At 48.6% G+C, this 17,314-nt stretch overlaps 1 protein-coding gene and 1 long non-coding RNA gene across 3 annotated transcripts in view; both read right to left on the minus strand.

Moving 5' to 3' along the window:
• LOC125718674 (ubiquitin-conjugating enzyme E2 E2-like) overlaps window positions 1-15,482 on the minus strand; it is a 39,277-nt gene extending 23,795 nt beyond the window's left edge. The window contains exons 1-3 of one of the 2 annotated variants that reach the window (XM_048992640.1): window positions 15,322-15,482; window positions 12,191-12,392; window positions 10,613-10,663 (exon numbers count right to left, since the gene is read on the minus strand). In XM_048992640.1, coding sequence (XP_048848597.1) covers window positions 10,613-10,663; window positions 12,191-12,381 — 242 coding nt within the window. In that variant the 5' untranslated portion in view covers window positions 12,382-12,392; window positions 15,322-15,482. Of the gene's footprint in view, window positions 1-10,612; window positions 10,664-12,190; window positions 12,393-15,056; window positions 15,206-15,321 lie in introns of those variants that run through there. The other variant, XM_048992641.1, reaches the window with a different exon arrangement.
• LOC125718677 (uncharacterized) lies at window positions 84-2,549 on the minus strand. Its single transcript, XR_007384891.1, has 2 exons — window positions 467-2,549; window positions 84-208 (listed from the first exon to the last, which is right to left on the minus strand). It is a non-coding gene; the product is annotated as an uncharacterized LOC125718677 (long non-coding RNA).
• Window positions 15,483-17,314: the final 1,832 nt, after the last annotated feature.

Here is a 17,314-nt window from a genome sequence, read left to right on the forward strand (position 1 = left end):
GAGACTTAAACTACTGGAACAGGGAGTGAACACAGGTGCTAACCCTGTATAGCAGATAGCACAGAACAATAAGTTGCACATCATTAATGTGATAACCAAGGATATATTTACTGTGAAGACTGACTGCTAACATTTCCTGGAAGGGATGTATGAATTCAGCAGTTTACCAGCGGCTGGGTCTGGCCGCTCATAATCTCTGCATGCGGTGCTATAAAACAAAACAGAAATGAAGAGCAACGTGTAAAACAAAATGACAAGGGCAGCCCCAGCACGTCCTAATCTCTAGTCTCCATCGCTGTGGTCTGTGAGACGAGAGGAACCTCTGTGGGAGATGATTCCGGAACGCGGAACGGTAGACCGTAGCTTAAAAAGGAAATGCATATTAATTTCTGTATCTAACTGTGTAATAAATCTGCTTGTCTCAGCACTCCCCCCCCAGAGGCATGACGATTGCGGAACCACCCACCAGAGTGGAGAACGGCCCTCCCAGGACCATCAGAGCTTACGGGCCGGGGCTGAGAGGTCACGGCCCCCAACACTGCTCGCCCTGCCATCTCTGCCCTCGTAGCCTCCGTGTGTTTGTGCTGAGGCTTCAACGATCATCATACAAAACAAAAACACCTAATAAATAGACTGATAAACAAACAAATGGATAACTAATCCAATATCCATAGCCGGTTATGTAGTACAGAATTGGGATGAGCTTAGAGTCAATCCTAGGAAGCCCAGGACAGAAGGCAGGGGGCGCTCTCCTCCTCCTCCCTCCTCCTCCTCTGTCCTCAGGTGCGTTGTTTTCCTGTTTCTCTCCCTCCTGGCTTTCCTGATGTCTCTCCGCCGGCTCACTCATCGGCACAGACGACAGGCGCAGATAAAGGGCCACGGAGGGCTGTTTTGACAGCTGGCTGCCTTATGACACAGTGGGCTGGGTGTTTACACGCTACGATCAGAGTTCAGCTGACAAAACAAGGCCGGGCGGCACCAAACTATTACATAACGTGCCGATGATTTTATTTTTTTTTTGTCCTTAAAGGTACACACCCTCAGAAAAACACGCCACACGTCTGAGACCCCTCGATTGATGTAATCCGTCGCGCAGCTTAATAAGCCACTGGCTGCTGGCGTGAGGGGAAGCCCATCCTGCAACTGTGCAGATGGAACCGCACACTAACGGCACCCTGGAGATGATCAAAGTGGCCTCATATTTCAAGCTTTCCAAGCAGTACTGTTTTGTTGCTTTAATATTTATTGTATTTTTTTTTTAACAGTTTCACAGTTTAACTTAATCTCGCAGATATATATTTTTGAAACATTTTTCGACCAAAAGCGGCTGCTGACTCGTGCGGATAATGCAGAAGGCTGCAGATGTCGGTTTTATAGTCGAGCGCGTCGTCCCATTCTTACTTTCATCGCGGAGCGCTCCTCGCTAACCGGGTCTGGGCTGCAGCCTGAATGCATCCTTCTCTTTAAACCGGTCAAAGGTAAGAGCAGAAGGTCAGCAGCACGAACGAGGGCAGGCTGAGGGTAGCTGACTCGTATGGGTATGATATCAGGGCTATAATTTCAGGGCGATCATTGCAAAAGCCTGGAGTGGCTTCGTTACAGCGCGTACCGTACAGGGCGACGGGGATTAAGGGCAGCCTAGGTTGCACAGTTGTTGTGCCATGTTTTAAATTCCCTGCTGTCAGCTGATGTGGCGAGAGAGAGAGAGAGAGAGAGAGAGAGAGAGACAGCAGCGGCTGAGGGGGTAATATCGTTTGTATAAATGATCCCCGCTCGATATCAGTGTCAGTTTCCCCCGCGTAAGCAGCGTTTCGCTCAGCTGCCAGCTCCGGCACGGAGGCAATGCAGGTGACGCACTTTGCACAAAAGCGCTCAAGGATACTAAAGCAGGAGCTCCTGCTGCGGCTGAAACTAGCAACTAACCGGCTGGGAGTCTCAGAAAGCGTTACTTAAAGCAAGCTGCTTCGACGCGGACACCTACGGCTTCTGGCTTACTTGACCGGTGTCCCAGAATGCAATGCCCCACTAATTGGCTTGAAAATCTTATGCAACCAATCCTTTCACTTGTGTTTTTCACTGGAAAGGCACTTCGGAAAACGCTTCAGCTTCAGCTTTACGGAGGCAGGTCCAGACCCGGGTTTTAAGCCCCAAGCTTCCGTCTTTGACCTCCGTGCCCCGTAGCCAGTGGTTGCTGGGGTAACGTAAACAGTTCCAAAACACACGATGAAGGACAGGCGCACATCCAGTGCAGTAATTGTTTATTGGGGACTGAGGGGACATTCTCACACCAGATCAATACAGCCCCGACTCACTGAAATGCAGTGTGTGTTGAATTCCAAACCCTGGACATGGATCCGAGTGGGAGAGTGAACAGAACGTTCTGGCATGAAGGGTTTGGGTGTGGAAGTGACCAAATGAAAAGGAAGCACAAGGGATGTGGGATCAGGTATCGGGGTCTGGGTTCCAGTTCTGAGTACGGAGGAAAATGGAAGCCAGCTCCATACAAGCGTCAATAAGCCACAGCTGAGATGAATGAACAGGCTCATCATATGAATCCCAACCCCCCCCCCCAGAAAATCCACGCCCCCCCCCTCACATCTTGCATACTTCATTTCATCATGTGCTTGTGCATGAACCAAACAGTTCTGTGTGAAGGCAACTCGGTGATTCTCCTACTGACGCCGATCTGAAATCTCAATGCCTGTATCTCAGGACTCGGCACAGAACTACATGTAAAAGTGAGCTTGTCGTCACCACTGGGGGGGGCGGGATGATTTTAGCCATGGGAGTGAAAAAAGGCATGTTTTTAAATGGGAGCCCCTGTCTGAAGGTTTGCCTTAAAAGAGCTGATCTTCCATACTGAGATGCATTCAGAGGTGGGGTAAAGAAAGCCCCCACCCCGCCCCCCCCCCCCCCAGCCGCTCAGGGCATCTCGCAAGCGGCCACTAATTCTCTTCAGCTCACCAGCTGATTGGTTTGCCAGCACCCCAGCGTGACTCATTCAACGACAAATAAAGACGGGAATAACTGAATCCATGTCTCATTGTGAAATAAGTTATTTTTTTCAACGCGGCTGCCGCGGCTGCTCCGAGGCATTGCACTGCCACATTCCAGCCTTATTCCGCCTCCTTATTCCAAAATGGGAAGGTCGTTTTTGGAGCCGCATCCTTAACTAGGAGATTTTGGATGGTTCCATTCCCAGACACCACTTCAGGCCCAAACATGTGCAGGTAGAGCCTGCCTTTCCATGCTGATTAAAGCTGGGACCCTCCCCACAGACCTTCAGGCAGCCCCCAATCCAGCGCCAGCAGCCCCCCCCCCCTCCCCTCATGAATATTTATGCTTTTTGCTGCAGCTGTTAATCAGTGATCAGGGTGTGAAGAAGGGCTCCAGAATCCCTTAACGGCAGCAACCGCTGATCCCGTAACCATAGAAACGGGGACTTCCCTCCTCCGGGCCAGCAAATTCCCCAGGGAGCTGAACGCCAATCCACCGCGCCCCCCCCCCCCCCCCCCCCAGCCTGGGAGCGGACCCAGCACACCACCCGTCCTCATTAGATTCTCAGCCAAACAAGTAGGAGAGTGACTGGGAGCAAATGTCCGTCTGATGATTCCGCCTCATGCGCGGGTGAGAAGCTTCCGGGAGAACGGCTGGGTTCCCGCTGCCACAGGACGCGGAGCCAGGCGGCGTGGAATTAGCAAAAGGGAAAAAAAAGCATTAAAAAAAACAAATACTCGACAGAATAAATATCCACTCGATATGAAACGACCACTTACGATGTCCTACGGCATGGAGAACAGACTCTCTCTGTGTCCCTGACCTATGACATCATTTCCTGTAACTGGGAGCCAGTGGCCCTGCAGAAGACAGTTTTAAGAGGGAGCTCTCACAGCAGTGGGCTCAGAACACAGACCTGCATACACTAAAGCAGTGTGTCCCAATCTGCTCCACGGGGACCCATAGTCAGTCCATGTTTTTGCTTCCTCTGAGTTCCCTGCCAGATAATCTATATTTCTGCTCCCTCTCTGCTTCAGGAGCTGGGAGGGACAAAAAAAACGTGGACTGTCCTGAGTACCCAAGGACTGAATTGGGAAACACGGCTCTAAAGCCCCTGAGACGGACATGCTTCGAGGGGGTGGAGCCCCAAGGGGATGCACTTTGGTGCTCGTTGTCATTTTGACTATTCTGCATGTGCAAACTTGCTTTTGACCATTCAACAAAATCGATGTTCCTAGAGACTCTTGCTCTAACGCTATTCAGCAGTGATTCCCGACCCAGTCCTCGTGGACGCTGAGACAGTCCACGTTTTTGCTCCCTCTGAGCTCCTGGTAGGAAAATGTGGACAGTCTGGCAGGGAGCTCGGAGGGAGCAAAAACACAGCTACAGGTCCCCGACTGGATCCGGTTTGGGAAAACCCTGCTATACAGCATCTGGGATCTGTATTGTGATTGGGGGGGGCGCGGGGGGGGGTCAGCTCAAACAGCTAAGGCCTGGTGTCACAATAACACAGAATCTCAGGCTGGGCACGGACGCCCGGCAGACATCGATTCGATCCCTTTGCAGCATCCTACAGAAAGTGTAGAACTTTCAAAATATCTGAACACGATTGCTGGATCTGGTTACAATGCAAAATGAAGGGCATCAGCTCATTACATAAGATCAATCAAAGGTTCAAGCATGGAGCAGTCAAAAGCACGGCTCAGGATTCCTTATCAAGAGGCAAGAGCAGCCCATACCCCCTTCAGCTAAAAAGCGGCATATAATATTAACAAAAGAGCCAAGATGGGGATTGGAGGTATGGCTCATACAACCATCAAACGGTGATACTTCCAGACAGGGAGACAACAGAGAAATGCCAGTAATGGCAGGGAAAGCTGGTACCCCCCCCCGAAATGTGGACATGCACGGACACAGAGATGATTCACAGAGATGCTCTGTGTCGCTTGATTTGCTGTTTTAACCGGCCCTGAGAGGGTCAGCCCAGGACGACGGGTGTAACGGTGCTGTGCAGCAAAAGGACGACCCAAAGAGAGGGACATTACCATGGTCTGCACGTGGGGTGTCAGAGGCCCCAGCATGTTCCGGAAAAGGTGAGAAGCCTCTCCGGAACATAAACACGCTGCTCTGGGCGCAGGGCAGCAGGGGACCCACTGGCACCATGCATGGGGTCCGAACTTTAAATCAGATTAAAATCAGTCTGGCATTTTTGTATGACGTGCAGCTTTTGTTTTTTTTTCCCCCATGGTAATGAGGTGGGGGGCCCCCTCCCCATTTGTGAAGCTTTGCTTTTCAACTGACGGGCTTTTTTTCCAAGGCCCCCGCCCACCCAAAAACGATGACCCCCCCCCCGCAACCTTACCATTAGTTATTCCTGCAGGAAACAAGGAGCACGGGAATTTTCCAGGTTATTTTGTCGACATGGGGGGGGGGGGGGGGGGGGGGGGGGGGGGGGGGGGGGGGGGGGGGGTGGTTGGACGGCAAGAGGGAGGAGGAGAGAGAGAGAGAGAGAGAGAGAAAAGGGCGAGAGAGAGAGATCGACAGCATGACCAATTCTCCCTTGAGATCATTGTTCCCGAGAGCAGGTGGACTGAGAATGAAGATGATAATTCAGAACCAGCGGGCAAAATTTTTTTAAAAAAAGGTTGCTTTAGCGGTTAGATAATGTTTCCGTCACAGCCATGTGCTCAAGTTCTTCCAGCTTTCAGTGTCACATTCAATTAATTATCTATCGTCAGGCTGACAAAGACATCGAGCGGCGGACGGCGCGTCTCCCCGTATCGCTCCGAACGCTGACGAACCCCCGGCGGCGAGACGCCGTCAGGCGGAACGCAAATTAGAAACCGCCTATCGGATCCAGACCTCATTTCTCTCCTGCCTGACATGTTTACATTTCACAAGTGCAAATAAAATAAAAAAAAAACATTTAAATTGATGCTATTAACATCAGAAAAGTGTCTTTTGCTGCCAGGAGAAAGAAAAGGTTTCAATTAGAACAAAGGATTTAATGGGGCGTATAATAGGGCCCTTTCCTACCCCCTGATATCAAATACCTGTGCCAGTAAGTGTCTGAAAACAGCCGTTTGCCCCTATGGAGCGCATCAGCGGTGGGAGGCGTACTGACTCTCCAAGTGAGAAGCAATCTTCACTCAGGCCCCATAATCATGTGATTGTCTAAAACCAATCAGATTACAGGCAGCATTTTCAGATGGAATTCTCATCCTTTGCTGCCCCCCCCCCCCCCCACCCCCCCCCGAATCATGCTTATGAATTACGATGGTCTCTTTTCACTTTGCTTCTGCAAATAAACAGAACAAGAGGATGGCGACAGAGAAGGAGCAACACAGCAACGAATGCAGGGTGACTTCATTCCTGTCACACTCTCACAGCGAATCTCATGCAGCTTGTCACGTTATGCGGAGCCTTCGGCGCTGGCCCGGTGTCGCGGTGACGGTCTTCATTGTGGTCCTGACATACTTAGCAAAGGCTATTACCCAGAGACACTCTCCGCTTATGATTTAGCATCATACCCACTAGAAAGCCACAAACTCAGTTTGCCTGCCCAATACACAATAGCCTTGAAAGTGGATGGATGGATGACACACTGCCTGCACTTTTCCAGCAACCTGGTGTCACATGGCCATCAGAATACAAACTTTTTAAAAGCCAAAAAGCCCTTTAATAACATCAGTCATCTTTTAATCATGCCCAAAGTATACATGCATTTCTGTGAGTCATTTCTGATGGGAATCTGTGACATCATCCAAGCCCAAAACACTGCTGTGGTTAGTCAGGATGCCATCGTGTATGACACATCCAAAGGGCCCTGCATTTCCTAATTGACAACCACGACATCGTCATCGTCATCATCATCATCATCTGTTACACAGCCACTCATCTGTTTCATAAAAAGCATCTCTAACATCACCAATAATACTTCCTCCCCCGGGGAGTGTCACACCTATTTAATGATTTAAACAATAAACACAGCTCTCGTGCTCTTCTGCAGAACAGATGTTCTGTGACAAACCGTTCGTGGGAAAGGAAAGACACCGGGAAGGATTACTTAAGCTGGGAGACGGTAAGCGCAAAGAGCTCTAAAATAGACCTATTTGCCTTGCAAATACAGAAGCAGAACATCGACAGCTACGTATCTCGGGACTGTAGACGGCTGCGTGACACAGAAGTTCAGACATTTTTTTTTGCAATAATAAAAACAAGCCGTGGTCACATGACACCGGTCACATGACGTCTCCCCGTGACAGACGCCAGGCAGAAGAACATGTAGCCCCAGTTGCCCCGGGGAAGTTAAAATGCTTCAGGGGTGAAGCCCTACTACCCAATGAAAAGAGCCCCCCCCGCATACGCCAACTACAACGTCTCCGTGGCCCTAATTAAACATTTGGAAGGAGTCTTTTCTTCGTATGGTTGATGAGACACAAGACATCTCGCAATGACACCCTCCGTAAGGACCTCATCAAGTCGAGGTTCAAGGTTTTCATAAAGATTCTGAAGTGAAATAGTCCACCATGGGGGAGTTTAACAGGTCTCTGACCCTCATGAGAACGTACACACACACACACACACACACATGACAAAAGGGCCCCATAGCCCTGTGCCTCAAAGCAGGCGTGTCAGGAAAGGGGACAGCGGAAGCAGGGTGCCAACACCGATTACTGAAGTACATGACACGAGGAAACAAAAAACGTAAACTGTATACAGCACACTGGACTCCATCATCACTTCCTACAGTCACCAACTGTCACTCACCGGCTGGGTTCCCTCATTAAAAAGTCTTTGAGGCCTGTTCAGAGTTCCTGTTCAGAGTTCCTGTTGACCCATCCGGCTATTATCCAGAGTATAACAAACATCACCATCACACAACACCGGCACACTCCATATTCAGGCATATCCTGACTGGACAGCTCTTTCCACGGTCGTTTATAGTTCCCAGGTGGATGCATTATTATCGTGAGTATTATTATTGTTGTTGTTTGTTTATTTCCTTGTTAGAATTATGTATTATATTGTATTATATTATATCATATAAAAAATAACAATAATAATATTTTTGTTTATTATTATTTCAATATTTCATTGATCAGCAACAAGTTCAATTCATCCCCTACGATAAAGAAGCGTGTCAGATCAGGGTGTGTCAGTCAAAGTGTGTCAGATCAGGGTGTGTCAGATCATGGTGTGTCAGGTCAAAGTGTGTCAGATCAGGGTGTGTCAGATCAGGGTGTGTCAGGTCAGGGTGTGTCAGGTCAGGGTGTGTCAGGTCAAAGTGTGTCAGATCAGGGTGTGTCAGGTCAAAGTGTGTCAGATCAGGGTGTGTCAGATCAGGGTGTGTCAGATCAGGGTGTGTCAGGTCAGGGTGTGTCAGATCAGGGTGTGTCAGGTCAAAGTGTGTCAGATCAGGGTGTGTCAGATCAAGGGTGTGTCAGGTCAGGGTGTGTCAGGTCAGGGTGTGTCAGGTCAAAGTGTGTCAGATCAGGGGTGTGTCAGATCAGGGTGTGTCAGATCAGAGTGTGTCAGATCAGAGTGTGTCAGGTCAGGGTGTGTCAGATCAGAGTGTGTCAGGTCAGAGTGTGTCAGGTCAGGGTGTGTCAGATCAGAGTTTCCATTTAACCTGCCAGAAATCTCCGGAGGCCTTACAGTCACCGCGCGTTTGTTGGAGCCGCGTCTTAATAGCGGGAAGGAAGATAAGTGTTTACGCAGCTGTCCACTTAGAGGCAGCGAAAACACCACAACAAACAGCCCTGCTCCCGTTTGCTCTCGGCCAGTTTACATTCCAGCATCCGAGCCGTTATTCACAGAGGTCACACACACAACACGCGGGTAAATATTTTACGTGATGGTGGGTAAATATTTGCGTTTGGCCGCTCTCAAAATAAGCGCACTTTCCACGCTCCTATTTTTATTCCGCTACTATTTGTAAAAGCACCTCTGTAGCTCGGCTCAGGGTCCGAGTGCTCTGAGGGTAACGGAGGGAGCTGGAGTCCTGCTGCGCTGCCCCCTACTGACGACAAGCCAGAAGTCATCAAGCATACTCAATCACTCCATAAATCTTTTATCTCCAAGTTAAGCCTGAACTCATCTTCCCATTCCAGTTTTAAAAGAAAAAAGACCATGTATAGAACTGGCATGTTTCAGAAAATCAATTCAACAGTGTATTAATCTGTGTCATGGAGACGTGTGATTATCCCCGAAAACCGGCCCCCCCAGAAGCATGCCTCGAAGGCCCAAAAAGGTGAGCCACCAACCAGTCAGAGCCTGCCTGCACATTTTCCGGTTGGAACCCCGGGGATGTGGCCCAAGTTTCCCCACTGTGACGTGGGACCCTCCCCGGTGAAAGTGTTCTGTGGAGAATTCCCCTTTTGATGGCCAGAGCGAATCCAAGCCGTAGCAGGTGGAGACCCCGGGATTCGGGTCGGGAACATCCATGGAAATTCAAGGTATCACAATCCACTTCGAGCACAAAAATAAATAGCACTAAATCAAACTGCTTTTTGGCTGTAATCATGAGGAATCCTCTTTCCGGTGCTTTTCATCCTGCTGCAGTTAGAGCCCCTCCGAGCCATTCGCCTGCCGGAGACGCAGCCCTTCATCTTGCATTACAGGGAGGAGAGACTTCAGGAAAATGAATCCGTCGCATTAATCTCCGCCATGCATGTATCAGGTTGTTCTTCACGCGTTTAACTGCTTGCATTTTTTGATCGAACACTAAAATCTAAGCACACACGCAGTCCCGCAATCCCGGAGTCCCGCAATCCCGCAATCAACACAGGCTTCCCGGAAAACCTTAATGATACTGTGATTTTTTTGTCTGTACACAACTGGCAGCACTTGATGCTTGTGTTGAGATTTTGGCAACGGATGACACAAGGAACTTCATGAAGACCGGCTACGGGTTCGAGGTGCCGGGAGTGCAGGCAGCATGATGCAAGGAAACTGACACAGGGTTTGACAGAGGTCCTGCATGAATGCTGCTTCATACTCCTGTGCATAGCATGTGTACTACCAGACGTGTCCGCTCGAACATTTATGACTCGTTTGACGTCACTGCGCGACTCCGCAGACGAATGTCTGCCGCACTCCAAATTTGTGTCCGCGTGTGCATGTGTGTGCAGTGCAGGCTCTCACGCCCGCCCGCTGAGCGCGCGTGTGCAAAGTGTACAGCTTGATTAGAACGTATGAAAGTATGAAGGTTTCCGGGTTCGCATGCACAGAGCTGATAAGCAAGTGTTGCACTTGTGCGGAGAAATATGGACCAGCCTTGAGTCAGCGCTGCCCCCAAAAGCAGGACTCCAACCATGCTGGAGCGGTCGCTCACTCGCGCATGCGGGTGCAGCGGGCTGCTGTGCGAGGCCGGCGAGCAGCCGTGCTCACACACGCATCACACCCCGCCGTAGAGGTGAACCGCCACCTCGCAGCATCGCCTGCCATTTCCTTCCTGCGCTACCATCCCATCTAACTACATGCAAGCACCTGGCCTCCAAGAGGAATGCAAGTTTAGTGTATTTAATGACATCAGCGGCGTAAGTGATGAGGAGAACAAAAAAGACACTTAAGTTAAGAAACGACCAGCAGACAACACAGCTGTAGCTCTGACCTGCAATTCGGCGGCGGGTCCAGCGTGATTTCTGCCAGCTCCTTCTGAATCCTGGGGAAGGAAAAGAAACAGGAAAATGTGACCTTCCAGCACTGGATTCTTAGACCCACCCCCAGACCGGCTAGGTTTAAACCCAGGGGAGGGGGTTGCCAAAGGGCTTTTGGGTCCAAGAATTGTCTGCTTGGCTGGTGGGCGGACAGCTATTTGCTGGGAACGGCTGAGTATCGGAAAGACGCCTCTGCCTCTTTAAACCGGCATATTGAAGGCTGTGCTGTTCTCTCCCTGGTCCTCCTCCACCTCCTCCCCCCTCCAGCTTACCAGGCGGGCCGGGAGTCTCAGACACAGCCCATGGTGAGGATGTCGTTCATGGGCTCTGCGGGGGGTGGGGGGGCAGGTAATCTGCCCTGCACACGCTTCAGATGCCAGCCATAGTCAACCTATACGCATATTTTTATCGAGCCCAGTGTTTCACGCCCAATTAAATCAATTTAAGATCATTTATTCCACCATGGTAAATCCAGTGCTTTCCGGTGCATTACTCTGTATACTTAAAGTGTACACAAAATGGATGACTAACGCTAGAGACACGTACAGCCATAAGAAGCGGCCGGGGAGAGGGGTTGGTCGCACAAGAAGGCGTCGCTGTGTTCCTCTACCTGCCATTCTATGCTCCTCCGCCTCTTCTTCCCTGCCATTCTATGCTCCTCCGCCTCTTCTTCCCTGCCATTCTATGCTCCTCCGCCTCTTCTTCCCTGCCATTCTATGCTGCTCCGCCTGCCCTTCATTGTTCTGTCCTGCTCTCTTCTGCCTCAGAGGCTGGGAAGGCCCTCTCTAAAATGATGGCATGGCGATCGACAGCCTTCAATCCAACGACATGGGAACAGCAGGGAAGGTTGTGAAACGGAATGCATCCTCCGCGATGCTCCTGGAAGGAAAAGGCTCTCGGGTGGTTCACAGTGCCGATGTCTCCATTTCGAGGCCCTGCAATTAAACACTGCAGCAGGGCAGAGTCTCTGCCTCTCTCTCTCTCCCCAGCTGGTTGTGCACCACTGCTCAACCCCACCCCCATCTTTTTTCCGCCGACGGGGGAACATGCAGCGGTCATATTGTACTGAAAAACGAAAAACCAAAACGGGCCGGACTCTGCTTCTGCCTCTTCCACTGCGATAACTGCTGCCTCTTCCACTGCGATAACTGCTGCCTCTTCCACTGCGATAACTGCTGCCGCCAGCCACACTGACTCGGACGCCATTGCTGCCACGTTCTCTGTATCCTTCAGGTCATGGGCAGCTCTGGCTGATTGCTCCTGGAGACACGTCAGCGTCCTGGTCGCAGGCTAAGCGTCTGTTGTTACCATAGGCCTCATATCAAAGTATTGAGGAACATGTGTTGATCACCCCTTTGCATGACTAATAAGACACAGACCAGGATCGTGGCCTCCTGAGTTCTGTACGGCGCTTATAATAATAAGACTCGCTCGGGGTGGGAGTTCTTGCTTTGAATTTGACCTTTGAGGTAATAGTCGGCCTGAAGGAGGCCCCTGTAACTGACAGTGATGAGACATCGTGGTTAACCTACCGCTTGGCGCTGGTGGACAGCTTGGCGGCCGTCTTGCTCGATATTTTGGTTTCCTTTTTCTTGGGCTGCGTCTGTTCCCGCTCGTGCTCTGGTTCTGGTTCCGGTGCCGCGGATTCCCGCTGCTCCACATCGGAGCTGCCACCGCTCGTGTTGGGGCTGTCGTCCAGCCTCTGCTGCACCTCTCTAGACATCCTGGTGCCGTCTGGGTTTAAAAAAAAAAAAAAACATTAATTGAATTACAGCCAGATCTTTTCATAAAGAAAAAAAAACGACCTCCAGTCCTTTCCAGGAAGTAACACCTGGATCGCAGATCCTCACCCGACAAGCTCTCTGTGACCCCAGTCGGGGAAGCACTAGCAATCAAAGCACAAGCCCATAGTCCTTCGGGACCCAGCAGCGCGGCTAGTCGCCTCCCCCTACGCTCCGTTTGTAAATATCTGACGTTTAACCCTATGGGTGACTCTCGGCTCCATACCGGGAGCAATAAGTGAATTTTTTTTTCTTCCAGCTAAGAAATGACAGTCTTTGAACTGGGAGATGACATCATCAGCTGGCTAGATGAAGAGCCTCTGAAGCAGATGGGAATGTGTGATGTGCCATTTCAAAGCCTTTGTGAGCTTTGTTAGTGGTGACATAAAGATCTTCTTCAAAGCCATAAAGAGTAGGTCGTTTTTTTTTCATTCTTTCTAACCAGCAATTCCGGCTGTTGGTAAAATACCAGACTCGCTACGACGATAAGGCCATTGACGTGCCACAGTCGCACAAATGCTATATGTCTTATTTCCAAGGCGTTTCAAAGTACAGCATTAAAGGTTACAACTGCACTCAGCTGCGGCTACGCTGAAGCATCCGCCCGAGCTTTTGAGTTCTTGTCAGTGCCGGGAAAATATGATTTGCCGTTATTGCCGTTAAACTTCACAGTGGCAGCCATTTTCACCCGCACACAGCCTAAGGTTATGCACGATTATATAGGCCCTTCAAGATAAATAATGATGTCTTTCTGGAACCTGCAAAATCACCTGAAAGCTCTTAAATCCCAGTACAAGTTTTAAGGCACAGAAATGAATAAAATAAGTCAACATTATTGATTTATCCATCCAACTTCTTATAAAAGTACAGGATCATTTTGTGGACTATTGCAGGAAGTAGAGAACTCAAAGCAGTGGAGCATCTTGGACAGGATGCCAGTCCATCACAGGGCGTAATCTCACACTCACAGAGAATGTCTACTTCATGGTTGCCAGCTCTTACGCATCTGGCCTGAAACTCGTGCTTTCAGACTCACGACCACACAAGAAATCTTACAGCAAATCTACATTATTCCATCAAAAACCGACAATTAGCCGCATGCAAAGTTTTGGGGCAATTTGCAAACCCTACGGATTATATTCAAGACAGTACAACATTTACATACACATACATGCATGTGCAGACTTGTCTTGAATCCCACTTCAGCCAGCTGACCAAAACTGGCAAACCTGCTACTTTCAGAAGAGCCAACGAATGTGACTGCAGGGTGAATCCAAAATGTGCCCAGAGGTAGAGCCCACACAGCACAGACCCTACAGACCCTACAATGCAGAGCAATGCAGCGTTTGTGCAGGAGTCAAACCCTCAACCACAGAGGTGTGAAGCAACAGTTCTGCCCACTAAACCACCATGTTGCCTTCAGTGCAACTTCCCTGAAATTTGTATTAAGGCTGTACGGAATTTGCAGTAAGAGGACATGCACATATCGGCTTTTATTCTTACAAGTGGAACTCGGAAGCCCGTTAGAATCAGTCACGGCTTTGCTGGGCTCGAAGCATGTTGTTCTGGTACAATGAAGACAAGGAGCCCCAGACCTATCGGAATTAGTTTGAAAGCCTGAAAATTACTTCACGGCAGCATTACTTATGTTCCTCTCACTTGCCTATTTTCAGATTCCCCCAGAGGAAGAAATGAAACGAGGACAGAGTTTACTTTCTTTTGAGAAAAAAAAATCGCAGCAGAGGTGAAAGTCGAGGACCCTGAATGCAGCAGTTTCGCTTCCTACTCGTTGTAACGACTTCAACGCACACTAGTTATTTATAATCGTTTTATCTTAGAAACACTCTAAGAGACAACTAATCCCTCCTGGCCCCGACTGTGTCGGTTTTCAGAAATGTATGCTCGCCTTGTGTCTTTCATGCACATCATGAAAACCGCCTCTGTGTTTTAAAGACCGCAAGCTGCCAGCGCTTTCCGCCGAAATTTAGTCAAGTCGGCATCAGTTTTTTCCGTTTAATTTAACCCCCCCAATTTAAATTACAAAATAAGCACAGGTTCATTTATGGCATTGAGCTGTCTGGTTTTAATAACCCTATTTCAATGCAGAGACATTAGTGACTCGATAAAACTGCGACCAGTTGTTACTGTATAAAGCTTGTATCGATTTCTAAACAATAATTTAATACAGATTAAGAGTCCTAGTGCAAACACAGACGTAAACCGATGCTTCTGCATCTTCTCTAAGAATAACCCTTTAACAATCCAGCAGTCCGATATACATTCTTACCTGACTTGAAGCTTGCATTTAAGTTGAGCTAAACGACGCATGGCGAGTTCATAAACTATAGTTTATCTGACAACAGTCCTTCTTTTGTGACATTTAGATATAATTAGGAGAGAGAAGCATTTCCCAGAGACACCCCCCTCCCACCCGATCTTTGTTGTGTAAATGGACCCTCTCTTTTCATGCAGAGCTGTCATTTTGCAGGGTGGGACGTTAAACTGTGAAGGAGAAAAAAACATTCCCGGACCTCCTGCACTGATAATTAATGACGGCTTTTTTTTCCTAAGGAGCCTGTATTTACACGCGAAACGTGTTCGCAGAGTCCGTGTTTACCTCTCTAACGTGTACGAGGGGGCTCCCGGTCCTCCATAATAACAGCGATCGCGTTTCCAAGCTAGCAGTTTCCAAATGTGTGAAATCGGCAAGGCTTCCCCCGTGACCACAGCAAGAACTGCCTAAGCACAAAGACACAGAGCACCACACCACCCCCCTCCTCCAACCCACCCCGTACATGAGAAAAACTGTCACTTGCATGGGACGCGTTCACACTTGTATAATACTTTCTTGGCGTTGTCACAAAACACCCCACATGCCTTACCTGTCGCTTACAAGGCGAGCGCTCGTCGACGTCTAACCAGTGTTATTTAAGCCCGACGCAAAGTATCCCCCGTATAGGCAGCCTTCGCCCGCTCGTCCTCGATCCCCTGCTCTCCCTCGTTTCTGACAAGGAGAAACACAGCCGAGAATCCGAGGCGACTGGACCGCCTCCGTGCGCGCTCCCGAGCCGTGTTTACACAGGAGCGCGCTGCGCGTCCTTGGACAGCCCGTACCGGGGGTGGAAAAGAGGGAATCAACCAAATTTGCTTATGGCTTGGTCAAATTTTGGAAGGGATTAGAGAATTAAAAATAGCCTACATGCACGACCTGTACCATGGACAGGTGGTTGTTTAATGACTAGCTAATATGTCGTTTTAACCCTTAATTTAGAAATGATTAAGATCTTTACTAATAATCTGTTTTTAAATTTATGTAACTGAGTATATGTAATATACCCGATATGTGCCAGTTGTTACACAAATTAAGAAATAATAAGGTTTATTATTAATAACGCCTGTCGTTTTCAATCAGACACCCATCGTGATCTCGAATAAAAGGTTGAAGTAAGCAGTTGAACACTGGCTGTCGTTATTTCGGTTATACAAACATTTATGACATTTAGATTTTTTTTTTAGCCTGAGGGAATAAAAAAATCTTTAGATCATTTTACAATAAATCCTCATTACTTCAAATATTAAATCCACGATCTTTGTTCCTGTGTAAACGAAGGACATTGTGGTTAGCCCTCTCACGGTAATCCTGAATACAATCAATCCGTCATAGCGCTTCCTTTCTAGACTCGCCATCTCCAAAACAAGGCAATCGGCTGCGTCTTCTGCCACATCACGATTAACGATTTACGACAGATGGTCATAAATTTCGATATGAAGCCAAGCCATCGCCGTGGCGGAGCGAAGCGAAGTAAATAACGTGCGTGTGGGGTCTCTCTGGACCTGGGCGTCATGGAGCAGCGATCGAGGAAATGGACAGAACATGATGGGATTGATCGGCATGCAGAAATCCAATGCAGTTTAGGGTTTCTGAGGAGCAACAGTGTGGAGCTTTGCCGGGTACAGAACTTATCACCTTGGCGTGCAATCAATGCGGCCCACATGAAAGGACACTTTCAGCACTAAACACAGTAAATCTGAAATTACCGTGGAGCACAATGGGCTTCAATGAGATAAAATGGAGATGGATAGGCAGCAGGTGACCTACTGGTTAAGGATTTGAGATATGGGCTAGTAATGAATGGTTACCCTTGACAAGTATTCTCAAGCAGAACATTAATGTGGTTATCCTTCAAACTTAAACAGCACGCATGCATTACTGGATAAACCTTTGGTGAAAATGTAAGTTGTTTCCGAAACACTGAAGTATTATTCACTCAAATACAAAATCCTATCAGCATATTCGCAGAGATATTATGTAATGTGTATTGGCAGGAACCAAAGCAGTGACATTCTTCAATAGAGGAAGGGAAATTGTCACAGTTTTAACTTGTTGACAAATGTAGACAACTACCCTCCATCACTGATTGAAGGATCTTTCAGCAGTCCGTCAATTTATGAGTGTAGCGTCCAATGTGATTTCATAAATCCCCCTATTGAGTATCACGTCGGTCCTTTTAATGCACCCTTACCCCATGATTCGGGACAGTAGCAGTCTGTTGAATGAATGATAGGGTTGGTTTTCCTGTGTACAAGGTGTTGGTTCCTAGCTGCAGTCAGCAGTCCCAGTCAGCCTTAAATGTTCACTTATCAGTGACTGATCCTACATCAGTTGGCAGCCTGATCCACCATCATATAAATGTCAACATTTCACTGCGCTTCGGTTCAGCCGAGGCCTTGCGGATCCTCTGCTTTATGAAAAATAACGTTTTTCCACATAAATTTTTCTGCTCGCAAATATGCAGGAGAAAGCTAATAATAAAAATGACTTTGATCCCTAACCTATCTTTCTCTCCGTCACACAGACACACATATACAGGCGAG

Source organism: Brienomyrus brachyistius, chromosome 23, assembly GCF_023856365.1.
Source record: "Brienomyrus brachyistius isolate T26 chromosome 23, BBRACH_0.4, whole genome shotgun sequence".
Lineage (NCBI taxonomy): Eukaryota > Metazoa > Chordata > Actinopteri > Osteoglossiformes > Mormyridae > Brienomyrus > Brienomyrus brachyistius.